This window comes from Penicillium cataractarum (genome assembly GCF_028827025.1).
Source record: "Penicillium cataractarum strain IBT 29864 chromosome Unknown utg000009l, whole genome shotgun sequence".
Taxonomy (NCBI): domain Eukaryota; kingdom Fungi; phylum Ascomycota; class Eurotiomycetes; order Eurotiales; family Aspergillaceae; genus Penicillium; species Penicillium cataractarum.
The window spans coordinates 2,071,979-2,096,943 of record NW_026622745.1 but is presented as its reverse complement, the minus strand read 5'-3'; the positions used below and the strand labels follow the sequence as shown (position 1 = coordinate 2,096,943).

At 50.7% G+C, this 24,965-nt stretch overlaps 10 protein-coding genes across 10 annotated transcripts; 4 read left to right on the top strand and 6 right to left on the bottom strand.

Annotated features, from left to right (window-relative positions):
• Positions 1–139: 139 nt before the first annotated feature.
• N7496_011352 (uncharacterized protein) lies at positions 140–1,180 on the bottom strand (the record flags this gene model as incomplete). Its single annotated transcript, XM_056704265.1, has 2 exons — positions 140–776; positions 846–1,180. The coding sequence occupies 2 exons, from the start codon at positions 1,178–1,180 to the stop codon at positions 140–142; spliced, it is 972 nt and encodes a 323-aa protein (XP_056550225.1).
• A 387-nt stretch (positions 1,181–1,567) lies between these two features.
• On the top strand, positions 1,568–2,649 carry N7496_011351 (uncharacterized protein; the record flags this gene model as incomplete). Its single annotated transcript, XM_056704264.1, has 3 exons — positions 1,568–1,967; positions 2,040–2,542; positions 2,602–2,649. The coding sequence occupies 3 exons, from the start codon at positions 1,568–1,570 to the stop codon at positions 2,647–2,649; spliced, it is 951 nt and encodes a 316-aa protein (XP_056550224.1).
• A 296-nt stretch (positions 2,650–2,945) lies between these two features.
• N7496_011350 (MFS general substrate transporter) lies at positions 2,946–4,242 on the bottom strand (the record flags this gene model as incomplete). Its single annotated transcript, XM_056704263.1, has 3 exons — positions 2,946–3,326; positions 3,400–3,808; positions 3,860–4,242. The coding sequence occupies 3 exons, from the start codon at positions 4,240–4,242 to the stop codon at positions 2,946–2,948; spliced, it is 1,173 nt and encodes a 390-aa protein (XP_056550223.1).
• Positions 4,243–5,401: 1,159 nt separating this feature from the next.
• On the top strand, positions 5,402–7,709 carry N7496_011349 (uncharacterized protein; the record flags this gene model as incomplete). Its single annotated transcript, XM_056704262.1, has 2 exons — positions 5,402–7,604; positions 7,684–7,709. 2 exons carry the CDS (start codon positions 5,402–5,404, stop codon positions 7,707–7,709), a joined length of 2,229 nt encoding a protein of 742 aa, XP_056550222.1.
• Positions 7,710–7,958: 249 nt separating this feature from the next.
• On the bottom strand, positions 7,959–9,746 carry N7496_011348 (MFS general substrate transporter; the record flags this gene model as incomplete). Its single annotated transcript, XM_056704261.1, has 6 exons — positions 7,959–8,498; positions 8,571–8,850; positions 8,925–9,077; positions 9,134–9,330; positions 9,379–9,536; positions 9,617–9,746. The coding sequence occupies 6 exons, from the start codon at positions 9,744–9,746 to the stop codon at positions 7,959–7,961; spliced, it is 1,458 nt and encodes a 485-aa protein (XP_056550221.1).
• A 2,289-nt stretch (positions 9,747–12,035) lies between these two features.
• On the bottom strand, positions 12,036–13,024 carry N7496_011347 (CAP domain-containing protein; the record flags this gene model as incomplete). The annotated part of the gene is made up of 2 exons (XM_056704260.1): positions 12,036–12,393; positions 12,468–13,024. The coding sequence occupies 2 exons, from the start codon at positions 13,022–13,024 to the stop codon at positions 12,036–12,038; spliced, it is 915 nt and encodes a 304-aa protein (XP_056550220.1).
• Positions 13,025–15,578: 2,554 nt separating this feature from the next.
• On the bottom strand, positions 15,579–18,105 carry N7496_011346 (thioredoxin domain-containing protein; the record flags this gene model as incomplete). Its single annotated transcript, XM_056704259.1, has 4 exons — positions 15,579–16,219; positions 16,274–17,779; positions 17,847–17,964; positions 18,031–18,105. 4 exons carry the CDS (start codon positions 18,103–18,105, stop codon positions 15,579–15,581), a joined length of 2,340 nt encoding a protein of 779 aa, XP_056550219.1.
• A 566-nt stretch (positions 18,106–18,671) lies between these two features.
• Positions 18,672–19,972, bottom strand: N7496_011345 (WD40 repeat domain-containing protein; the record flags this gene model as incomplete). The annotated part of the gene is made up of 4 exons (XM_056704258.1): positions 18,672–18,920; positions 18,976–19,623; positions 19,691–19,883; positions 19,932–19,972. The coding sequence occupies 4 exons, from the start codon at positions 19,970–19,972 to the stop codon at positions 18,672–18,674; spliced, it is 1,131 nt and encodes a 376-aa protein (XP_056550218.1).
• Positions 19,973–20,305: 333 nt separating this feature from the next.
• Positions 20,306–22,363, top strand: N7496_011344 (uncharacterized protein; the record flags this gene model as incomplete). The annotated part of the gene is made up of 4 exons (XM_056704257.1): positions 20,306–20,328; positions 20,408–20,443; positions 20,505–20,835; positions 21,020–22,363. The coding sequence occupies 4 exons, from the start codon at positions 20,306–20,308 to the stop codon at positions 22,361–22,363; spliced, it is 1,734 nt and encodes a 577-aa protein (XP_056550217.1).
• Positions 22,364–23,569: 1,206 nt separating this feature from the next.
• On the top strand, positions 23,570–24,881 carry N7496_011343 (uncharacterized protein; the record flags this gene model as incomplete). Its single annotated transcript, XM_056704256.1, has 6 exons — positions 23,570–23,704; positions 23,762–23,844; positions 23,902–24,046; positions 24,102–24,137; positions 24,189–24,780; positions 24,841–24,881. 6 exons carry the CDS (start codon positions 23,570–23,572, stop codon positions 24,879–24,881), a joined length of 1,032 nt encoding a protein of 343 aa, XP_056550216.1.
• Between the last annotated feature and the right edge of the window lie 84 nt (positions 24,882–24,965).

Sequence of the window (24,965 nt, the reverse complement as noted above, 5' to 3'; positions counted from 1 at the left end):
AAGAACTCACATGTCGACTTGAAGTCAGGGATACTAAGGCTAAATAACAGGTGCTTGAAATAATAATGATGACTTTCTATTTCTTTGAAGTTTTTGGCTTTCTATACAGGAGTATGGAATAGGACTCGTAAAATATTCCTTAAACAGTGAACTTAATCTTGTTGGCAGGGCCAGCTGCCACAGCTGCCTTGCGAACAGCCTCCTCACCAACCTCCTCGAAGATATCGTAGCCCCAATTAGCCGGGAAGTTGAAGCGCTTGTGCCGCTCCAGACCAGTCAACTTGGCGTATGCATCATCAGGCAGAGTCTTGATCTGGAGGTTGGCCGCAATACGAGAAGGAGTAACGCTCTTCGATAGGACGACAGTGCCGCGCTGCACACCCCAGCTAGCCAGAAGAGGGCCAGGGTCCATGCTGACCTGCTGTGCGACCTCGGCCACCAGCGGGTCATCCACGGTACGCGGTTCACCGGTTTGGTTGTTGCCCAGAGGAGAGTAGGCCTCGACAACGATTCCTTTGCTTTGGCAGAACTTGAGAAGCTCCGGCTGCTGCAGGTAGGGGTGGGCTTCAATCTGGTTGGCGGCAGGGACGACCGAGACCTGGCCCAGGAGTTCCTCCAGGCGCCGGATATTGAAGTTCGACACACCGATGGCCTTGACCTTGCCGGTCGGCAACAACTTCTCCATCTCCTTGTACGTGGCGACGTAGTCATTATCGGCCAATTCGAAAACACCGTCTTCGTTGAGAGGGAACCATTTGTCGCCGCCCTTGAACGCACTGCGTGTATATGTTAGCCATAGCGGCCAAACAGCATTGCAAGGTATGGCGTAGGAGGGTGACACTTACACGGGCCAATGCATGAGATACAGGTCAAGATAATCGGTCCCAAGATCAGCCAGAGTTTTGTTCAGAGCAGGCAGAATATCCTCGGGGGCATGCTTGGTGTTCCAGAGCTTGCCGGTAATGAAGATCTCTTCGCGTGGCACACCCGACTTCTTGATACCGGCTCCAACCTCCGTCTCGTTGCGGTAAATGGCAGCGCAGTCGATATGACGGTAGCCCTCCTTAAGAGAGACTTCAACAGCCTTCTCAACCTCTAGAGGCTTAGCCTGCCAGGTGCCGAAGCCCACGGCTGGGATCTTGGCGCCAGTGTTGAGCGTGAAATGCGTTTGAATGGCCATGGTGGATGAATGTACTGTGAATTGATGAGAATAACGAGGATGAAGATAGGGAAAAGGACCGCAATTTCAATTCGAATCTCGATGGAGGAAGAGCAAGTTCTCAAAAATAACCTCGATAGCTTTTTGTGACTATATGGCGCCCCCCACTCTACGTCCCCATGGTAGTCTTTCTCGGAAAAGGACGTGGAGCGGAAACAGACACGGAAATGAGCAATCCGACCTTTAACAAGCGCGAACGTTATCGCAGTATCCTCCGCCGAATTCATTCCATTTGGGTCCATTAGGATTCTGGGCTGGTGATAGTTTCTACCATAGTAAGTTCATACATAACTTCGTGTTTCCACTAACCTCCTAAGTCCTTCTCGTCTACCCGCACCATTAATTATTATGGCTACAATTCCATTGTTCGACAGTCTTCCCCTACGGAAGGATGGCCCTCCAGGTAATGCCTGGGGACTTTTCGGAGACAGTGACCAGTGTGGCATGCTAAATCGACTCACGCCCGAGATTGTGAGCGCTGCGTCACAGGAAATCAAGACGGGAATCCGTATTCCCACTGATTTACCACTCAACTTCATGTCAATGCCATGCTTCGGACGAGTACCATTTAAGCAAACTATCAAAAACAAAGCGCCCCGTGAAGTCAACGATGACACGTTACATTTCAACACCCAGAGTGCCTCCCAGTGGGATGGTTTCAGACACTATGCCTACCAAGAGAGCAGGAAATATTTTAATGGCCAGACGCTAAATGACTTGTTGACCACCGAAGTCAATGGAATACACGGTAAGTCAAGAACCATACGATAACTGCCCGGATGAATGGGCCTCATTATGGCTAATGCATCATTTCCCGCAGCATGGGTGGAGAAGGGTGGAATTGTAGGACGAGGAGTCCTCCTCGACTATGCCGCATGGGCAGAAACCAATAATGTCCAGTTCGACCCCTTCTCAACGCATGTCATCTCGGCAAAGACTCTACAGGACATTGCAGCCAGCCAGGGCACAGAGCTCAAACAAGGCGATATTCTGTTCATCCGATCGGGCTGGGTGCGCGCCTATTCTCAACTATCAGAGGCACAGGCCAAGACCCTTGCAGATATCACATCTCCCCCGGCCATCGGGATTGAATCCTCAGAACAAACCCTGCGTTGGCTGTGGGAAACAGGCTTTGCGGCGGTTGCTGGCGACATGCCTAGTATGGAGGCTTGGCCATGTCAGAATACTCAATTTTGGCTGCATGAATGGCTGCTGGCTGGCTGGGGAATGCCAATCGGTGAACTGTTTGACCTCGAGAGGCTCAGTGAGGAATGTCGACGACAGGTACGGTGGTCATTCTTTTTCAGCAGTGTGCCACTTCGGGTAAGCAAGCTATGACGATTCATACCAAGCTCCAGGTTCCAAGTTGACGAATATTTTAGGTACCCGGAGGAGTCGCAAGCCCACCAAATGGAGTCGCAATTCTGTAGTTTTTATAAGTACATGCAAACGAACAAAATAAAGGATTTTACAAAGAGACTCGAGTATTATAGTGTGCTGGTGGAGTATACAATGAGGTATATTAAGACTTTCTTTACAGTTTAAACCAAGTCCAAAAGAGATTCCTCACCTAGTGGATAGATGAGTGGACAACCACACAATACGCCAGGTTATCCGGCCAGTGATTGGAGTTAAATCGCCCGATGCTGGAAGTTTGACTCCGGAAAGGCCCCTCTTTATTCGTCTTGCCGTCTTCATGTGTACAACAGACATTCCACACAGGCGACTAGTATGAGTAACGGAAGTAGATGTCTTCCTTGTCAGTCTGGTCCACTGGAATCTCTTCCATGGGTTGATAAACGGCATTCTCCAAGCTGAGTCCCTCTTCCATGAGAACCTTGTCTTTGGTGTTGTTCAACATGGCAGCATAGGCCGCAAATGCTAGAAGCAAGAAGATCTCAACACAGTACGCTACCAGCATAGCCACGATTCCTGATGTGTATTTGGGGGCCTCGTTGCTCTTGAACGAGAAAGGGCCGATTATATTACCCACGCAATAGGAGATGAAGAACACGCCGTTGACAATAGACCGTTTTGTGGAGCCACCAGTATTGGCTGTGATGAGGGACATGATCATCGCGAAGGAGGCCGTATAGGTACTCGTTAACTAAGATTGGGAACATGTCAGCCCCAGATAATTCAGAATCAAAGCATCAAAGCGTGCCTACCCAGTAACACACTAGAAGTGCAACTTTGTGATCGCGTGGAATGGCGTGGATCCCAACTGCACCGGCTAGAGCCGGACACACATAAAGCACGGCAACGAAGCATCGCTTCTGGCCTGGTAGCCACCGTTGCAAATACATTGCAGAAACATTGGATACCAGAATTACCATTCCGTATGGTATCTGGAACAGAGTTGTCACTAGATTGGAATAGCCAAATCCCTGGATGATCAGGCTGCCGAAGTTGCTGGCGGCACCGTTGACCACCTGGGTTGCCACACCACAAAGGAAGAAAAGCCAGGTCTTGGGATCTAACACAGCTTCCTTAATTTGGTACTTCTTGATGTCATGGAAATTGGAACCGTGGTGTCTTGGTCCTAGGCGCCTAATAGCGACTTGCTTCTCGTCTTCCTTCAGCCATGACCTGGTGCGGCCAGTTAGTTCATCGATTCGTCGCCCAACATAGAATACTTACGCTGTTGAGGGACGCTCAGCCAACGTGAATGCCATGAAGATAGCCCAAGCGCACGAGATGGCGCCAATAAAGATGAATTGGTATCGCCATGATTCCAATGACCCTTCGATGTGACCCACGGCATAGGCCAACAGGCCACCGAATGAATTGGCAACGCCAAGGAAGGTTGACCACCATCCAATTCTGACTGGCTGCTCTTCAACAGTATACCAAGTTGCGGTGATCAAAAGGTAGGCAGGTGTCGAACACGATTCTAGGGCGCCGATCAAGAAGCGCAGTGCGAGGAATGACTTGAACCCACCACAGCCAGCTAAGGCCATGGTGATTCCACCCCAAAGAAAAAGATTCGCAGACAGCCATTTCGACACGGGTAACTTCTGCATGGCAAAGGTGGTAGGATACTCGAACTAGGATGATTCTGTTAATTGGAAGGCCTTTTGCCGGTATAATGCAAGAGTAAGATGTACAGCGAGGTAGCCGAAATAAAAAATGCTTCCTATTCAGATTTCGTCTGGTCAACTCGAGTCTTTCTCATTCCATACAGTAATAGCTTACCCAGCCAACTGTACTCATTTCCTTTTAAATGCAAAGATTCCTTCAAGCCAAAGACGGCCGCATAACCAAGCATGGCTTTGTCAATATAAGTCACCAAGTACGTGATGCAAAGAAACGGGATGATCCTCAAGTCGATCTTTCGAATAACTCTGTTCTCCAGCCTCGAGTCAATGATATTGTTTGGGGCATTGGGCTTGGTGTATTCTGGTTCATTATTCCGATCTGCTAGACTCCCATATTCCAGGGATTCCGGGGATTCTTGGTGATCGCTGCGTGGTTTCGACATTTCTAGAGTGCTTAAGCAAGTTCACTCTCTTGATAAAGGGAACTGGATACAAGCTGTGTATTAACAGATACTAACTCTGTCTCAGGACAGACAATATGGCGCATAAATTCTCGTAGCATCCACGAATTTTAAGTGAAGAGGGGTTCGAGAAGATAGTGCGGATTTGCATTGACTCGGATTATGTATCGGAACCCTGAAATGGGTCAAGTCCTCTACCACCTTCGGTTTTACTGGTGAGAATTATGTCTTACGAGACTTAGTTCGGAGAATTCAAGGAAAAAAAAGGCACATAGTCATCTATCGTATGCCCCCAGAAAGGTGAAGAGAGCGGTATATGCATTCGCATGCATAGGCTGTTGCGTTCCGTTTATTATGAAAAGAAGACAGTCGTCAAAAGGACTCATAGTGGACGATTACAAGTGTTGTTACAAGTTTGCTACAGCAGCATCGCCTTAATTGGAAGCCCATAATTTTAACTTGAAGCAACTGGGGATGTGGAGACCCCAGATTTGGTGGCGCTGGAGTAGTTCCCGTGTTCCACACTCTCTGCGTCGGAAAAGTACCAGCCCGCGGCGGATTTTCTTGCCCATACTTTCTCCCTTCTTCAGCCAGCCGATTTACATGCGCGGAGCTGGAACTTTGAACAAAAGAAGGCTATTCTCGATATAAATCATCACAGATTTGACACATACGGAGAGAAGATGGTCATTACATCCCATACGGCGGAGGCACATCAGCGTCGCCGAACCCGGACCCGGGCGGAGCGGATAAGGCGAAAAGTGACAAGGGCATGCGATGCCTGCAAGGCACGCAAAAAGGCATGCACTGGGGACATACCGTGCGAATCTTGTGTACGGCTGGAGCTATCATGCACGTATGATGTTCCCTATAACCGGGGGTCTGCTGCTTTCCCGCAACCCTCGTCACGACCGATGGAAACGGGAGGCGGAAATAGAGCGAACAAGACGCCTGCCGCGAGAGTAGTAGACGGGGCTGTGGCTACACCTTCACCCACGGAGAATCCAGGACGCCGATCTGTCACCACGTCGTCGAGTCTAGCTGCGACACATCCGACTCCGGAAGATGGCAATTCAACCGAAGTTGGCGGCCAATACAGAGGGCCAGCATCCGCCCATTCGTTCTTGGACAGAGCTGTCAGAAACTTGCACGGGGCTCCACCTCCATTATCGTTGCCTTCGGAGGATGTATCCGCTTCGATTTTCTCGCATGGCGATCGGCATGCCCCGAGAACACTGGTATCTCAAATGCGCTGGCCTGACCGATCAACGGCCGATTACTTGATACGGCGATATTTTGAATTTGCATCACCTACCTACAGAGTGCTACACCAAGGGACTGTCGACACTTGGGCAGAAGCCCTTTTTGGGCCCAATGAGCCATTAGAGGGCGAAACCACAACTTCAGCGGTGTCATCTGCTGCCAAGGCAATTCTCTTACTGCTATGTGCTACAAGTTCCTTGTTCTCTACTCGCGATGGATCGCCGGCTCAAAACACCCAAGACTGGTCAAATTGGCAAGACAGCGAGACTTATTATCAGATCGCTGAACAGATCCTTGCCCAGGAAACCGGTGCACCGTCTTTGGAGTCTGCGCAGGCCCGGTTCCTGACGGTTCTATATCTTTTAAGTACCTCTCGAGTAAACCAAGCCTGGTACAACTTTGGCACCACGGTACAACTCGTGATGGCACTAGGTCTTCATCGAAAGCAAACACGACCACGAGCATTTGCCTCGATTGCATCGAGTGCGGTTGCCGCAGAGTGTTCGAAGCGTGTACTGTGGTGCTCTTTTACTCTCGATGAGTACCTCAGCCTCATACTTGGTCGGCCGCGATTACTTCGAGAAGAGGACATTGATCAAGAGTACCCAACCTTGATCAACGACGAAGCCCTGGATTATAAGCCTAGATCACGCTCTGCTCCCCTGAGAAATTGCTTGATGGATGCATCCGTTTGCCATGCGAAGATTTCTCGAATTCTAGCACGAGCCTCTAGGGACTTGTACTCGATCAAATCTCTCGATAAGGAGCAAGAAGTCGAGACCATTGCGATATTGATGGAGCAGATCACCGAATGGCAATCCAAATTACCGCCTCTCTTAGGAGATTGGGTTTGTCCGAGCAGCCTGATCTCAATTTTTCGAAGACAACTGACCGTCATCCGCCTGGCTCGACTCCATGCTATTATGTTTGTTACTCGACCGCTTCTTCTTCGAGACTATTCGCAACGCATGAACATAGATGGGCCCTTGAAGCAGTTTCTGCGAACTTGTATCTACACGGTTCGCGATACCCTTGAACTGGTGTTAGAACTCGTCAAGGATAATCTACTGTTCCCGGCGTTCTGGTATACGCAGTACATTGCTTTTACCGCCCTCTCAATCGTCTACATCTATCTTATCCACTCAAAAAAGGGTCGAATTCCATATGAATGGTTATTTGCGCACGATGAGAGCCAGGAATTACCACCTATCGATCGTATGATGCTTTATAATCTGGCAGAAGAGACGCAATATCATCTTGGTCATGCAACCGAAATGAACGCTCTTGCATGGAGATACACCGTCGTCCTGAAAGCTCTAAGGCTGGAGGCAATGGGAGAAGAGAATGAGACGCACGTCGATGATGTGGCGGACTCGCAAGTCGATTCGAATGAGGAAGCCGTGGCCACTTTGCCGATGGAAGTCGTTCGTACAGAAGGCGTCCCCCATGAGCAACTCCCTGTGGACTGGACAGGGCTTTGGACCTCCCTTATCGAACCGGTCAATCCGTCGATTCACGGTTCCGGGCTACTTGATTCTGGAATAGGAGGCTTGCTCAGCTTCAATGGTCTCACCGATGAGCTTTGTCTTGACTTCTGGCCGCAGCTTGATCGTTTACCAACGTGTACGTCCCTTGCTCATATAGCGATTTTAATGCGCCATGTGCTTTTGTCGGATTATTCTGCTGACTCTGACTTATATAGCACTGCTAAATTCACGGAATGCGTGATACTCAGCTGCTTCGGTGCTTTGATCCCACGCAACTGATTTAATACGACTGGAAATGTTGAGACGACCTTACGAATGACTTTACTGTACCGTACAATATACCCAACCATAGGGGGTAGGGTTTAACTTTTTCAAAAATCAACACGAATCTATATTTATCCTCTACCACATAGCTATATATCTCGAGTAAACTTTGGTCTAAAATCCCACATATGTTCCAGAAGCACTCTAGTTTCATTCGCCATTGCATCTACCAGAGATACTTGTAGCGAGGTTGCCCATCCTGCTCTTCCTCCCGAGCAGCCAGAATATTCAACTGGCGTAGCCAGAAGCCCAAAGCGAGGGCCAGCACGATACCACCCGCCGCAAAAGAAGAGAGAATTATCCCACCCATGCGGTACTGCGGCGCATCCGAACTGGGAAAGAAGTACGACCCATAGATATTGGCCGAGTTGCCGAACAGGTTGACTAGGGCGTAAACAATAGCGCGCTTGGTGCGTGTTCGCGGCACAGTACTTGCGATCCACGCCTGGACTACGTTGAAGGCAGAGTACGAGCCGGCGCACATGAGGAACATGCCCACGTAGCGGGGCGCCGTGCTGTGCGTACAGATAACCATGACATTACCAATGATATCGACCATCAAGGGCCAGACGATGAGGATGGCGCGCTTGTCTGTGTATGTGGCGATGAATGAGTTACCGAGGGAGCTGATGAAGCCGAAGACGTAGACTGGGGCAGTGATGAGGAGGGTTACGATGTTGTTGAACCCGAGGGTCTTGACGATTGACTGTAGCAATCGATGAATACATGTTAATGTTACTGAAGCCGAGATTATTGTTTGAAAGGGATTAGTACTCACGGGGAAGAAATAGGTCCACGTTTGCGATGTGAGCTGACAGATCTGAATGCCAATCATAACCCACGCTTTGGGATCCGTAAATGCGTCGATGAGGCCTTCCTTAATGGAGCCGTTCTCGTCGATCTCCGAGTTGGCTCCCTGCGCTAAACGCCACACTGCAAATCGCTGTTCTTGATCGGAGAGCCATCCATGCTTTCCAGATCCCGGGAAATCGGGCAGGAGCCAGATTGCCAGAAAGCCAGAGAGGATAGTACCTGCTCCTTCAATTATAAAGAGCCACCTGTCAAAAGGGATATCGTCGGTAAATGAACGCAGAAAAGACCCAAAACCGAGAATAAGGTCCCAATAACGTACCTCCATCCGGCCAGACCACCAGCTCCATCGAGACCGTTCAAAATCCCAGCTGCCAACATGCCGCCAAAGCCATTGGCGATTGTGTTACCGCAGTACATGACCGCTACTCGCGGCGCAATCTCCTGGGGCTTATACCAGGAACTTATCAATAGACTTTCTGCCGTGTTAACTTTTTGAGATCTCAACAGTCGGGACAAGATTGGCCTTACAGCGCTCCAGCAAAGAAGGGCGACTCTGCAAAGCCCAGCAGTACCCGCACCACTATGATACCAGCAAAGTTATGCGTAGCAGCGGCACACATGGAAATGCCGCCCCAGATGAAGATGGCAACTGGTATATAGCGGGACGGCTTAAGGCGTGTGAGGATAATGTTACTGGGAACTTGGCCCAACAGGTAGCCAATAAACTAAAGAAGTTAACTCGGAGGATGGCAAGCCGGCTCGACTTTGCTCACCATGATGGCGACAGCCGTCTGGTATTGGGTGTCGCTGAGACCTAGGTCGGTCTGCATACCTCCTAGACGCGCATTGGCGATATTGGAGCGATCGAGAATGTTGAAGATGAATAGGAGACATAGCGAGGCGACGAGGTGCAGATCGATCTTGCGAACCACTGAGGGAGAACTCGTTAGCAAAGCTTATGATGGCCCTTATTCAAACTCAAGAAGAGCCATTACCGGAATAAACACTCACGTTTCTTCTCAAGCACTGTTTGTTCCTCCGTGGTCAATCCCTCGAAGTAAGCTTCTTGGAGGGTGACCTTAGGGGAAACCTCCAGGTGTACTGCCTGGTCATCCTTGAGAGTCTCCGCATCAATAGTCATGGTATTCTTACTTGGATTCCAAGGAAGTCAAAAGAAATTAAAACCAACAAATTTTGGCCACCACGCCAAGCATTATATAGCTAAACTAAATCATCAATCAGCCTTTCGGCGCCGATAGAAGGAGCCACCAGCCGAAGAACGGGGAAGGAAAGGCGAGTCGGGTCAAAACTGCATATTGTCGGGGTATAGATCGTCGTATGGAGAAGGAAACCTCGGGGAAGCGGATTTCGCTCCAGAAATTCGGATTACCAAGTTTTCCCCGCATCCCCATACCCCGGAGGCGGAAAAGGCTGGAAATGGGCTACTCGCAATTCTCCGCCAAACAACCCCGGAAAATGCGCTCGGTGGAGCTCTTACGCTGGATAAAGACTGCAATGGGAGGGGCCAGGTCGCGAGATATATGCTAGAAGTAATATAAGCATACGGCACCCGGGAAGAATTCGGCTCTAGCATAACGACAATGTACTTACATGGAGCCTATAAATATTGCCTTGAAGCGATTCCGAGCGGCTCATTTATAGATTACTATCCATAAGTGCGAATGTCATACGACAGAGACAAAGCTCCATGGTTTTATCATCGTTACTGACAGAATTCATGTTAAGCCTTTAACGATCGAGGTTATCGAGGCGTCGGATAAATCTGTAGCCATAACAGATGTCAAGTCCTTCCTAGAGAGATGAAACTTTTACCGGCGATTCATCAAGAACTATAGCAAGATAGTAAGCCTTTCAAATTGATTAAAAGGGAAGGAGATACTCTTTGAAGATGATCTTATTTATGACTAGGCCCCCAGGGAAGTAAGACCTAGGTTGCTGATAACCACACTATTGAATCGGGCCAGTTTTCCCTAAAGGAGAAGGCAATGTGACGACCTGGACGTATATGGATATTATACTTGACAATAGGAACAGAGAGGGCCGTCGGGATAACAAAAGAAGGCCATGTTGATCATATGATATGGGGTATACTCCCTTCATACCCTTGCGACTGGCCTTGTGATATAGTAATAAACGTACTAGATATCCTGCCACCAGCGACCGGAGAATTCCAATGCAATGCTACTTGACCATCGAGCTGAGCACTATCTAGCAGAATTCCCAGCATCTCGTATCATGAAACAGCACGTGTTTTGACACCTCTCATCCCGATCCCACTGGGCCACCCTGATCTGTGCTACACACTACCATACCTCAAATCCAGATCTAGTAGCCACTTTCTGCACTTATCTAGTGTCATAGTCAGTGGCAAATCCCAGATACGGTATAACAAGTCTAGACATGTAGATCAACACATCAAGCAACGACTAGTCATCTAGTATCTCACTAGTCAAGTCCGCAAAATTGGGATGTGCGCATGCAACCAACCATTCCAGAGCATAGCAACCAACAGTTCTTACAGGATTCTATGTCCTTTCAAGTTTCGAGAAACTTTTACATGGGCGAGCCTAATAAAATTCCAATTCCACTTTCAGTTTCCATTTTCGTCTGTTGAACACTTGAGAGGGGGTAGTTTGGTCACGGCGGCTACTGAAGCTCCAATAATTCGGTCGAACCGGAAATCCCTCGCAGCGCGACCAAACACCAAACCGACCACAAAGTTTGGTGGGAGGGATGATTTGATTGGTTGATCATGACGTTTCAGGGGGAAGATCGGAGGGATCCACTTTGTGGGGAGCTCTCTCATCACAAACAGGATTTCTAGTTGATAGGTAATGAAGGTTTCTTGTTGGCGGAAGGTAGACTACGCGTAGATAGGGCATATTCGGTAGTAGGCAAGGTTCATCTCGCATTCAGATTGCAGTACATCACATTTGGGGTTCTTTTTTTATCCACAGGAAGGGGGGCAGAAAATCGCTAGGAGGACACCGAGTCAAAAAAAGGAGTATTCACAATTGTAACGGGGTCGCAACTTTGCACGTTCCCTTCTTCCGAGGGTCCAACAATAAAGAAAAAGGGACAAGCATACGTAAACCCTCCGCGTACATACAAGACAAAAAATCCCCTTGGATAGTATAATCCTGGCCAAGGGGGTTGAAGGTCCCAAATGCTAATCCCCACCTCGGAAAAAGTACCCGGTCAAGCGGGAAGATGTCGATCAGGTTTGGAACATGCAAAGTCGCTGAGAGAAGCGAAGATAGTATGATAAACAAAAGTAACACAGTGTTAGAAAACGAATGCAGGCTTCGCTAGACATCGAGATGTAACATGCATCAGAACTATCCCAACAGATAGCCCGCAAGAAAGATGGGAGCGGCTTTCTGGCGGAGAAGGAAACAAAGAGGCACGCTTAGGCAGTATAGGTGCCTGCAGTACCGGGAGCGAGGACGTTGTCGCCGTACTGTCCGTCGACGTTGCCGGCGGGAGAGTAGTTGCAGACGGTGAAGGGCAGGGCGGAGCTGGAGTCGACGTTGCCCAGGCTGTTGCAGGTCACGGTGGCGCAGCCGACGTGAGTGGTGGCCTTCCAGACGATCTGGGAGAAGTGGCCCCACTTGTCGAAGTTGGTCATGCTAGGGTCGGAAGCGCCGTAGGGGGTAGGGAAGTATTCGATCTCATCGTTGTACATCAGGTTGGTGATCATGACGCCAACATCGTCAGCGCTGACACCGTAGCCGATGTTCTGACCGTAACCGCCGCCATCAATAGAGCTATACAAATCAGGTTAGAATGACTCGCAATCATGACAAGGGATCAATTGCAATGCAATTAAATGTGTACTTACGTATCGTGCTCGTACACACAACGAGCGGCCAAAGTCTGGGCACTGGCCTGGAGATCGGCAGACCACTCAACGGACGAGACGGAGTGGTTGCTACGGTGGATGTTGTGGTTGTACAGGACGGCAGACTGGTAAGTGTTGGTGGCAGTGGCGGTAGAGGCGGCAGTGGAAGCGCTGGAGGTTGAGCTGGAAGTAGAGCTGGCCAGGGTGGAGGCAGCCTCCACGGTAGAAGTCCAGGCAGTCGAGTAGGTGGTCGCGGCGGCAGTATCAACTGCGGCGGCAGCAGCAGCCTGAGTAGTGGAAGACACAGGCACGATAACGGTGGACTGGGCCAGCTCTGAGGACTCGGTCTCAGCGGCAGCGGCGACGGCGGCCTGGGTGGTGGTGGTCACAGTGTTCTGGATCTGAGCTTGCTGAGCAGGCTGAACAGTCTCGGTGACGGCGGCGGCAGTGACGGTCTTAGTGACGGTAACGGTAGTCCAGTCGGTCACATAGACATGCTTCTCGAAGGCATTGACGCAGCCAGCGGCGAGGGCAGCGAGGAGCAGAGTCGAGCGCATTGTGTAATTGATGGGCGATCACAGATCAAATCCAAGATAATGTGGAAAGTTGAGGATTGGAGTTATCGAGATGAGAGAACTTCCCCAGGAAGTTCGAAGTAGAGAGCGTGTGGGGGGTAAAAGGTCAACAACTGCAGATCGACTGCAGTATGAATTGACAAAAAAGAGTGTATGTACGCTTAAGGTTAAAGGAATGACAGGCCTGTACACTATTCAAGTGCCACGAGGCGGGAGATAAAGAAGTAAGAAGCGTGGAGGGGGAGGAGGAGGAGAGAGAGAGAAGAGAGATGGATGAGGAGGAGATCAAGTAGAAAGAGAAAGGGGAGGAGAGAGTCAAGTGGGGCCCAGTCAGAAAAGGTGATTTTAATTAGCGGAGATGAGCTCAGGACTGGCTTGCTTTGTGGTCGATAATAATTTTATGATCGTGACTTGTCTTGTCTTCATTAGATTGGAGTTCCATTCATACGCTGTCCATCCCGTCCCCTTTTATTGCTCACTCTCAGACGAGATGCTTTCTTCCAACCTCTCGATATCCGCGACACATTCCACATCGAATCCCGCCACTGACTGGCGTGGGACATTCTACATTCCAACGCGTCTGTCAAGCCTTTCTTATTGGCTCTTCCCCGGTCGCAAAGAAGGCTGGGTCATGAACGCCAGAATGGAAATTCTAGTGTAAATGATTCAATTCTTCAATTTTTCTCCGGGCGCTTTCTGGCCCAGCACCGATGAAGTCTGGGCTTCTCTTCCCCTGGGCGGATCCTCAATTCCACTTTGCTGGAGACTAGCGCCAGTCCTCCATTTAGAGGCTGCACTAGCGGCCGCGCGTACAGGGATTGCAATCTGATGGTCTCCTGAAGAACAAACAAAGAGAATTGCCATCTCTTCCAGCCAGAAAGAAGGAGAAAAGGACCCCCATATCGGATGGCCTGGACTAAGTGGATTCCATAACCCTCATCAACAAAGGCGTCGCTCATTCTCCATTCCCAGACAAGCTCGATCGAGATCTGTAACATGCAAAATCACCCAGACACGAGCCAGTTTCAGAGTGACTGGCAGCGCGCCAATCAACGCCTCCACGCAGGGGCCGTCTCCTCGGGAAATTACCCACTGCAACGGCGGCGCCGCTAAGAGACTTGGCTTCGAGTCTGGTCCATTCGGTCTCCATTCTTTGCCAGCCCGTCAATTTGGGATTGATTAAATCGTGGCCCGCTTCCTCTGTTTCGTGTTTCAGCCTCTGTTGCGCCCGTCGGGATTGTCCAGACTCGAGACCCTCGAATAGCCCCAAGTTCCAACCTTTTGATACTCAATCCCCCACAGAAGCTGTCAACCAGGCTTGAATGGTAGAAGCTATTGGGATTTACCGAAACAGGGTCTTTTTAGTTTATCTGCTGCAGGAGATCAAGAAACTGTTTAAAGTTTCACTGCCGCTCGGCTCTTAGTCGTAGTACAGTACATTGCATGCTGCACGAGTCGACGACCTGTCAACCCTACGAATGAGGCCTCAAATGACTTGGGCCCGCACAATAAATTTCACTACATAACGGTACATAAGGCATAATGAAAATGCGATCGGTAATTTCGGAGTGGACAAGGATTGCGTGAGCCACTCAGCATGGAAATGGGTCCGTGAGGTTTCGCTTGGCCCGTATACTTCCCGTTCCAGAACACAACAGTCTAGACAAACAATCATGGATCGACTCCATAGTTTGATCCCTCTGATCTTCACATCGGATCTTCGGATCATCATCGCAACCGTCCAGAACTCAAATGTACAAGGCAGCAAAGAGAAGTCAAATAGAGTACTACCGTTGCTCCACCTATTCGTATTATCCTTTATGCTCACAGCTCCACGTCACCCTTGGTTTTCAATCTCCGAGGCCCTCGCCAAGTTTCCAAGAACATCCCAAGAGCGCCACGAATTGGACGCGGTAGATTTTTTGGCTCTGGTAATTTAAAGGTGTAATAGGGGGAAATAAGCCACATTGAGGGGGGTGATCATTGCTATGTGATTATGTTTTGGCCCTGCCGCTCGCTTATACTTTTTCCTGGTTCCATGTTAAGGGGGAAGGACCGTGGAACAGAGTTACTCGTGTAGCTCTAAAGACGTTACTGTACTCTGTGTTGTTCGATATTATCAATTTGGCGACGAGCTTCTGTATATGCAGCTGCTTCTGCATTTTGTCTGGAATTGACCATTTACAGCTGCCCTTGGCTGTTGTACCTGCGGCAATATCGCTCCTGGCTGAGGTCTGCGAGTCTTTTTCAAAAGTGTTATTGCTTTCATGAATTTCACGCAGCCGTTGTAGAAATCATATTCTCGAGCTAGAGAGCTACTGTATTAGGCTGAGGATGCAAAGACCCTTGCTAGTTACATTTCTATCCCATCTACCAACACTGACAAGAGCCTTAAATCTGGCCTGCCCAATAGCATTGACCCCAGCATTCCGACATTATCACAAAAAATGACCTCAAATACTCCAAACAGAGCAGAACGATAAACACAAAGGAAATCCAAGCAGTCAAAAGTGAAATAGTGGAATATATGATCACTCTAAAGATCCACGATTCTACATCGGCCTGCCTCGCACACTAACAAATGATTTTTGGCCGGATCGCCAGCCTTTAACTCCTTGAAAAGGGAGTTTCGAGAATTCAACCAGAAGGACTGATTACCAACAAAGTCCTTCAAGTGTGAGGGTCGGATATCTACCAGCGATGCGACCGCAAGAGTTGGGCACAGGCCGGCACCGGCCTCCGCCCGAACTCTCTGCACGATGAGGTCACGCGCAGCCAAAGGCTCGTCCATTCGACTGAGAAGGCTGTCATCACGACTGGCAGATGCTTGAGTGACTTCAGCGGTGCTGAATACACCGGTCACGGTACGAGTGCCAATCTGCAGTCCCACGATAACATCAAGCAATCCGACGAAAAGGAACGGATGCTGCATGATTTCGACTGCAAAGGAGTTGCACGTCTGTTGTGCCAGGGTGCGGTAGGTATCCTCATTAACTAGAGCAGCCAGGCGCAGCAAGTTGCGAGCAATGACGGCATTGACGGATGGTGTCGCAGATTCAGTACCAGTCTTCAATCGGAACAGAGGACCCGGCATGCCCGGAGTCGTCTCGGACGAGGTATTATAGTATCCAGACGACGTTACGTCCGTCTTGGACAGGAAGTACTCATTGAGGTATTCTGTTCAAGAAAGTTAGTCATGGGAACAGTATCAATGATAAACGGGTGACTCACTTTGAAGACGCTCCGCAAACTGAAGATAGCTGTCGTCAAAGGTCGCCTCGTACATATCGAGGAGACCGCTAGTCAGATATGCATAATCATCGGCAAAGCCTGGAGTATCGCCGCGGCTACCATCTCGCCAGATGCGCCACAATTTTCCGGTGGCCTTGTCAAATAAATGCTCCTTGATAAAGCTGATAGCACGCGAGGCAGCCTCGCGACACTGCACGGCTTTGGAACTCTCAATCTCCCCAAACAAAACACTACACTTGGCCAGGGCACCGATCGCCAGTCCATTCCACGCGACAATGATCTTATCGTCAAGGTCAGGTCGACCCCTTGTTTTCTCACGGTGGTCACGGAGCTTTTGCTTGCCGCCCTTAATGATCCTGACCACCTCTTCCTCACTTAATCCAAATTCCTTGGCGAGCTTGCTCGGCGTGGCTTTGATAGACAGGACATTTTGATTCATGAACTCGTCATGAGGATCATGCTCGGCAGCGACGTTCCCGTCTGGCAGCACACCCCAGTGACGAGCGCACACCGGAGCGTCACGAGGGCCTAGAACCTGGGTGAGCTCCTTGAGCGTCCACACATAGAAAGCACCTTCTCGCTTCTCTGTGTCATTAGGACTGGGGTAGCTGTCGGCATCCTCCGAAGAGTGGAATCCTCCAGTCGGTGATTGCAGCGGGGTGGTTGTCAAGTAGGCAGACAAATCATACACGGCGCCCAGCAGCTCAGGATCATGTGTCAGCCGGAACGCATCAACATATACGTCCAACAGCTGCGCTTGGTCATATAACATCTTCTCAAAATGCGGCAGATTCCAGTCAGTGGTAACACTATATCGAGAAAATCCATGGCCAATATGATCCCGAATACCGCCTCGAGCCATGTTCACCAATGTCGTAACGGCCATAGCGGTCGCTTTCTCGCATTCTTCTCGCCCGACGACATCTCGGATCTGCTTCGGGTATGCGCCCAGTCGCAGCAAGAAGCCGAGATTGGAAGGAGTGGGGAATTTGGGCGCTCGACCAAAACCACCGTTGATGGAATCGTATCGCGACACGAAATGCTGATACGCTTCTTCCAAAAGCTCGATATCCAGATCCTCATCATCCTCACGGCCAGTAGGCTGGGAATGTGTGCCTTCTTCAGCAAACTCCCTCAACTGTTTCGTAATATCTTTAGCGCTCTCCAAGCAGCGTTGTTGCTGTGTCTGCCAGACATTGCTCAATTTTTCCAAAATCTCCACAAAACCAGTCGTACCCGGACCTTGCGATGTGCTTGAATTCGGACCTGGCCAGTATGTTCCTCCAAAGACAGGCTCGAGCTCCGGGGTAAGGAAGACGTTCAAGGGCCAACCGCCAGAGCCGGTAGTCGCTTGGACGTAGTTCATGTAAATGTCGTCAATATCCGGACGCTCCTCGCGATCGACCTTGATGGGAATGAAGGACTCGTTGAGAATTGCCGCGACCTCGGGGGACATGAACGACTCTTTCTCCATCACATGGCACCCTATGCACCGTTAGCACAGTTGCTCAGATATCTACCTGCGAAATTCTAGGCCCGATCGGTCACCTACAGTGGCATGCCGAGTACCCAATGCTGAGAAATATCATCCGATTATGCTTCTGAGCAAGCTCAATGGCCTCTGCATCCCAGAGCTGCCATGCGACGGGATTGTTCATATGCGCCCGCACCTAGTCGACCGTTAGCGTCACGCGGCTCCTTGAAAGGGTGGGGCAGACGTAGTCTGCGCATCTCACATAAGGCGATCTGCTCTGTTGCAGGCGGTTGACCAGCTTCAGTCCCGCTTCCGATGTATCGTGCTGCGACTGCATGCTGGGCGACGCCTTTAGAGGTGAGATTTCGAAAGTCTGCGGGGAGATTTCCAACACGTTATCTCTCGGCCCAAGTCGGAGGTGCTAACGGAATCCGGCAAGATAGGTCCCGAGCTAAAACAGGCCAAATACTACCCCGCGTACAAGTTTCGAGGGGTAATTCGAGGCCCGATCAGATGAATGATAAGAGTTGGGACGAGGGTCTCACAGGGTTGAGTGGGTGTACAAGGGCCGGAAGTGGGGGGTAGATGCAGGGAGGTCGGGGCTTCAGCTGAATGGCCTCGAGGTGCTTTGGGGGGGGGTTGCTTTTGGAGGGGGGAATGCACGGGAGATCGGCCCCGTACGTCATCATGTGTCGCGATGGTCACGTGGGTATACTGATCCGTCGATATACTTGTGTTTGACTGTTTACTACGGTGTAAGTATACACTATCTTGACTAGAAACATCTAGCAGTATTACTGGTAGTGCGTTGAGAGTTTATGATATTCGGTCGCTGCACTCTGAAGACACCTATTTTCTTTTTCGTACACATCATATCTTTAGTCCGGGGTATCAATGCAATGTCTAATCATCACCCATTAACTCGGCCAACTCCCGCTCCTCTTCTTCTGTGAGCATAGGCTCGGCATTCTGCTCTTCCTCTTCCTTAGGACCGTTTTTGGCTAGGTCTACCGCCTGTTGCAGCTCATCCGGCCGAAGAGACCACTGCCGAATGGTACCATCAATGGCCACACTAACGATAGTTGACCCAACTAGAGCTAGGGCAGTAACTTCCTCAAAATGCCCCGAGAATGTGTGATGGAGTTCGCCAGTCTAATATAGGATTAGCAAGCCTCCATAGCCTCAAGGCTTAGACGGAACACCTTACAGATCGATTCCAAACCCGAACCTCCTCGTCCCGACAGGCAGTCACCACCCAGCCTCCAGCCTCATAGACAAGAATATCTCGCACAAAATCAGGATGCTCCAAGGTGAGATTGGCTTTCCAGCCATCGGCTCGGACCAGACATTTAGCCGTCTTGTCAGCGGAGGCCGTCCACATATCACCATCTGCGTCGAAGAAGAGCTTGTTCACACTGGTTTCATGTGGAAGAAGGGGCTCCGCCTCGTCACCTCCACCAACGAGCTTGAATTGGCGGATCTCTCGGTCACTTCCGGCACTAAATACGGTCGCTTGACTTTCCTCCGTCTCGGGGTCAATGGTAAGATCCAGGATACCGCGGAGGTGACCCTTAAATGTCTCGGTCCGCTCGCCGCTGGCAATGTTGAAGACGAGCATTTTGGCATCGGCGCCTCCGGAGATCAACACATCCTGACCTTGAAGTCTCGCACTAATCACAGATTTGACAAAGTCACTGTGTCCTTCGTACCTCTGGCGAGGCTGTCGGGAGGCCACGTCCCAACTCCAGATGGTCTTATCCCAACAGCCGGCGAACAGCAGTTTCCCGTCCGGGCTGAGACATAGACTTGTCAATGGAGCTTCGGGGCCCTTGTATAGGGCCGCAGTCTCACCAGTCTGTAAGAGGTATTAGCCACTGGCTTGCTTTTACTCTGAGACCAAATATATGTCATTGAGTACTTACTGCCAGCACAACCCTTCTCACCACACCACTGCTCTGCGCAACGTAGACTGATCCCTGATTCCAAGGATCAGAAAAGACTGCTAGAATCTTGCTCTGTAACTTGATGGGATTGCCATTTTCATTCTGAGACTTGGCTTCTTTCCGCTCCTGCTCGTCCAAGGCAGCACTGTAAGTAAGGAGGGGAAGGGTCAGCCTGGAATGTTCTATATCGGAAACATCCAAAATAGCAATCGCTCCTTACGAGGTCTGGAAGAAGTGGTCTCGGTTCGTAGAGGTAGTCATGGTCAAGAGCCAAGCTTTCTCTCGTTTCTCTCTTCGTCTTAAATCGTCAAGAGGCTAAAGGAAGGTTGAAACTCTCGTCAAAAACAGCCTTCAACCCACCAAACGCCCGCGTGGAGAACTGCTTACCGAGCTTCTGCGGTCCGCCCTAGCCCGAATCCACCAAAACCACAGATTTTGCTTCCTCGCTCTTCTCTTCTCTTCCCATCTTACCCACTTTCCTCCACGTCACCGGATTCCCTCGCCCCTCCTAACTCTTTCTTCCGCTCCCATCACCCCTCCCCTCTATCACTTCGCAAATTACTCTCGTCGCGCGATCCCGCGCACCCCGCCAACATGGATATGAACCACTTGATAGGGTCAGTCGTCTACTGCTGCTGCAGCTCCCGGGCGGAACCAGGGTTTGTGTGGCTGGGTCTGGGATTAACAGTTTAACAGTCAGCGCTTCAACCTGATCTCCAAGAGCGAGATTCGGTATGTTCTCCCCGTTTTTTCCCCTGGTTTTTTAAGAACTCGCTGCTAATTAATCTCCCAGCTATGTCGGCACACTCCATGAGATCAACCCCGAAGCCTCGACGATAGCTTTGGAGAACGTTCAGTCCTTTGGTACCGAGGGCCGCCGCAAGAACCCAGCGGAGGAGGTCCCTCCCTCTTCGACCGTTTACGAATACATTGTCTTCCGTGGTAGCGATGTGAGCGACATCAGCATCGCCGACGAGGAGCCCAAGGAGACTGCACAGCCGGAGCCCCCTCGGGTTCCCGATGACCCTGCTATTCTTGGCGTAAGTTCCCGCAATTCACTCCTCCGTTCTTCGATTCTTCCCGCCTCTACACACGACATCCATCAGACTGCCCGCACCATCGCGGTCCGTCAATTGATCAAATGATGAAATATATTCGGATGTAAACTCACAGACCTGTTCGGAATGCGCAAAACCGTGTCGATATTTCCGTTGCCTTCCTTCTGATTGATCAATGTCCCCTCCTCATTGCTGCTCATGCCTTGCTATGCCTTGCTTCTTTCGGCTTACTGACAGTGAGGCAAATTAGAATGTGTCGCGATCGGGTCCTATGCCAAACCCTCCTCCCATGGGAGCTTCCGCCCCAGGTCTTCCTTCTCAGCCACCCTCTCAACCCCCACAGGGAGCTCAGCAGACGCCTCCTGGATACCCCCCACAACAGCCATTCCAGCAGCAAGGATTTTACCCGCCCTACGGACAACAACGCTTCAATGGTCCCCCACCTCCGTTCCCCCCAGGCCCCGGAGGTCCTGGTGGCTTCCCGGGCAACATGCCTTATGGTGCCCCTCCTCCCGGCTGGTTCCCTCCTCCCGGCCATGGCTTCCCTCCCGGCGGACCTGGTCAGTTCCCTCCCCAGATGCCCCTTGGTGCTCCTGGACAGCCACCCCAGCAGCGCCAGGGCCCTCCCGGTGCGCCCACCCCTCAGACCACCTCCGAGCTGCCCGGTGGAGATCAGAAGCCCACCAGCCGCAATGCAACTCCTGCCGCCCAGAATGCGCCTACTCCGCCCGTTGAGTCCAAGCCCCCTGTAGCCGAGGCCGTGCATGGATCTGGACCCGCCGCTGCTGCTCAGAAGTCTGGCCGCGTCATGCCAGCTATCCCAATGGCTGCGCCCCGACCTGTCGCTCCCGCCCACAGTGCCGCTCCTATCGACGCCACCGCCGCGGCGACTCAGGCCGTTGCGGCCGCGATGGCCAAGCTGCCTCAGCCCGGTGCTCAGAAGAAGCCCGGTCAGGACGCCTCCGTTGACGCTCTTGCTCGCAAGATGAACGATATGCAACCCTACAATGGCCCTCGTGCTCCTCGCGGTGGTCATCATCAACACCAGCAGCATCAGCAGCACCCTCGTGGTGGCCGCGGTGGTGTTCGCGCCCCACACAAGAAGATCGAAGTCCCCGAGTCCGACTATGACTTTGCAACTGCCAACGCCAAGTTCAATAAGCAGGATCTGATCAAGGAGGCTATTGCCACCGGATCCCCCGCTGCTGATGCCGAATCTCACGACGTTGCCCACCAGCCCGAGATCGATGCCAATGGCTCCGCGCCCGCAACTTCTCATAACCTCTACAATCGCTCTACATCATTCTTTGATAACATCTCCAGCGAGGCTCGTGATCGCGAGGAGAATTCTGCTCGCGTTGGCGGCCGCGAATGGCGTGGTGAGGAAGAGAAGCGCAACATTGAAACCTTCGGACAGGGTAGCGTTGACGGCTACCGCGGACGTGGACGTGGTTATGGCCGTGGTGGCCGGGGTGGTCGCGGCTATGGAGGTCGCGGTCGCGGGTTCAACAACAATCGTGGCTTTGGTGGCCGCGGTGGTTCTCGCGGCGGTCGTCCTCCCTCGCAATCTACCGGTGTGCCCTCCGAGGTCTAACTGAAGCCATCTACCATTCCGCACTTTTTGAAATGATTGCTATGCCTTTCTTTGTCTCTCTCTTCTCCCTTCCTCTCATCACCTCGTGGGTCAACCAGACCCGTGGACGAAATGATTGACTACGCTTGAATCTTTCTCGTTTCTTTGGCGCAATGGGAATAATCATGGTATGGGGCATCATGGGATGGCAATATGACAGTGACTTTTTTTCCCTGCGACAGCAACTGGTGTTTTATGTTCATGATTTTTTTGGCTTTCCGATCTCTTTTTTCTCTGTAAAGCATACCCCTTATTCAGCGTCGGCTCCTGATATCCAATAAGTTTTAGGCGGATATCTCCTCCCTTTTGTGTGATGGCTTTCCAGCTGGCGATGCGATGTGGGGAGACTCTGATGTGCACAATGTCAATCTAAGACACGGTGGTTCTTCGGTTGAGGTCGGCTCTAGTCTGAGGACCAGTCATTTTTCGTGCAAATGTATCATAAAGGATATTATTTTCTGGAGGACAACAACTCTGATCAACAAATTAAAAAGGAAAAAGAGACCGTTTTGGTCTATACACCAGTGTCTGTTTAGTCTATACTTTGTAGGTCGCTCTTTGAACCATCCAAGCTTTTTTAGCTGCAAGGTTACACGAAGCTAGTATTCCTTCTGATCCTTGCTGCAGGCGCTTAATTCTCTGCAGGATGTTGGACGTCATAGTGGGGAGAAGATGCGGAGAAGCACCACCAACCTCTCCGCCCGGTTTGAGTCGTCCGCAAGTGATTTATGTTAGCTAGATGCTACCATAGCAATCCTATCCCGAAGGCATGGACGATAGCATCTAATATCGAGTAGATAGAGCATCAACTTGAGAGATATCACCGGTTCGACAATCCCAAAAAGCTGGCTCGAACAGACTCGGCAAGTATAGCCTCGGGAAATCCCCCATGCAGCTCATGGAATAACCCCCACACATCATCTATCCTCGGCTGAAGACTACTCAGTGAAGACGAACCTTCTTCTCCCCGCACTCCATAGCCGATAGATCCACTTATACCTATAAACGAGTTTGTTACACGCGTCCTTATTTCCTGGGCCTGCTCAATTTGAGTTTCTGTTTCCACTGATTCGTTCATATATTTCAACCACGATGGCACCCCAAACTTCCTCTAAGAGACTTTCTGCGATATCTGGTCATATAGGTCAACAAAGATCATCTGATACAATGACCGAGACTACCCAAGATCCGGGCCAGTTGCCCTGGAATCCTAATTGTACCAAGTTCCCTTCGCAGAAGGACTTACCTCGGTTGCCTGGTGCACCAGAGGGTGCAGCTTGGGTATGGGGAGAAGATGATCAGGTATAGCTGTACAATGGTCAATTGATTTTATATCGACACGCTAATGAGAGTCAATAGCTTGGAAGATTGAAGCTGTTGACACCGCAGCGGGTCAAGGCGTCTGCGCAGGAGATACTCACTGGAGAGATGGTGCGATTGGAGTAAGCTCAGAGAATGTCTGAAGCTACATTGGTAGTCCTCTATTGACGAGTAAACAGTCTTCCTCTCAATGTGCCCGAGAAACCCGCTTTCAATCGCGAAACTTTCCAGCATAGCTACAAGACCATTGCCGAGGATATCTCCTATGATGACTGCTACTCTCTGAATACGCAGAGCGGCACTCAATGGGATGGCTTCCGCCATGTAAGTCTGAGATATAAAACAGGAATTGCAAGCTCAATCACTGACTGGGTTCAAGTTCTCCCACATCCCTACTAAGCTGTTCTATAACAAGGTAATCCATCGCCATAACTTCTCAAGCTAGCTTTCGAGCTAACACTCACAGGCCACCAGCAAAGACTTCTTCGGTGAAAGCCCAAACCTCCGCTGCAGTATCCACCACTGGGCAGAACACGGCATCGCCGGCCGGGGCATCCTACTCGACTATCGCCACTACGCCCTGACTCACAACAAGCCATACGACCCGTACACATCCCACGCCATTACTCTCGATGAGCTAAAAGCCTGTGCCGCCTCTCAAGGCCTCGACATCCGCCCCGAATCCGAAGGAGGCGACATCCGTGTCGGTGATTTCCTCCTAATCCGCTCCGGCTTTGTCGAAAAGTACCACCAAATTAGCCCAGAAGAGCGCTACACAGCCGCGACGCGCACTCACGACGACCTTGCCTTTGCAGGTGTCTCCCGTGAACAGGCTGTGCGGGACTGGCTGCATGATTGTTACTTTGCGGGCGTGGCGGGTGATTCGCCGACGTTCGAGGTGTGGCCTGTTCCGCAGATGGACTTTTTGCATCAGAGCCTTCTGGCGCTTTGGGGTTGTCCTATAGGGGAGATGTGGGATTTGGAGAAGTTGGCGGAGAAGTGTCGGGAGCGTGGGAAGTGGACTTTCTTTATGACGAGTGCTCCTGCGAATATGCCTGGTAAGAACCACCCCTACTCCAATTTAATTGTGTATCACGCTAATATTAGTGATGTTTTAGGTGGAGTTGGTTCGCATGCAAATGCCACTGCTATTCTGTAGATAGGGCGCCGGCTTTTATACGAATGGAACTGAGTTTGGAATTAATTATTTCAAGCCAATATAAAAACATATCAATCCTCTAAA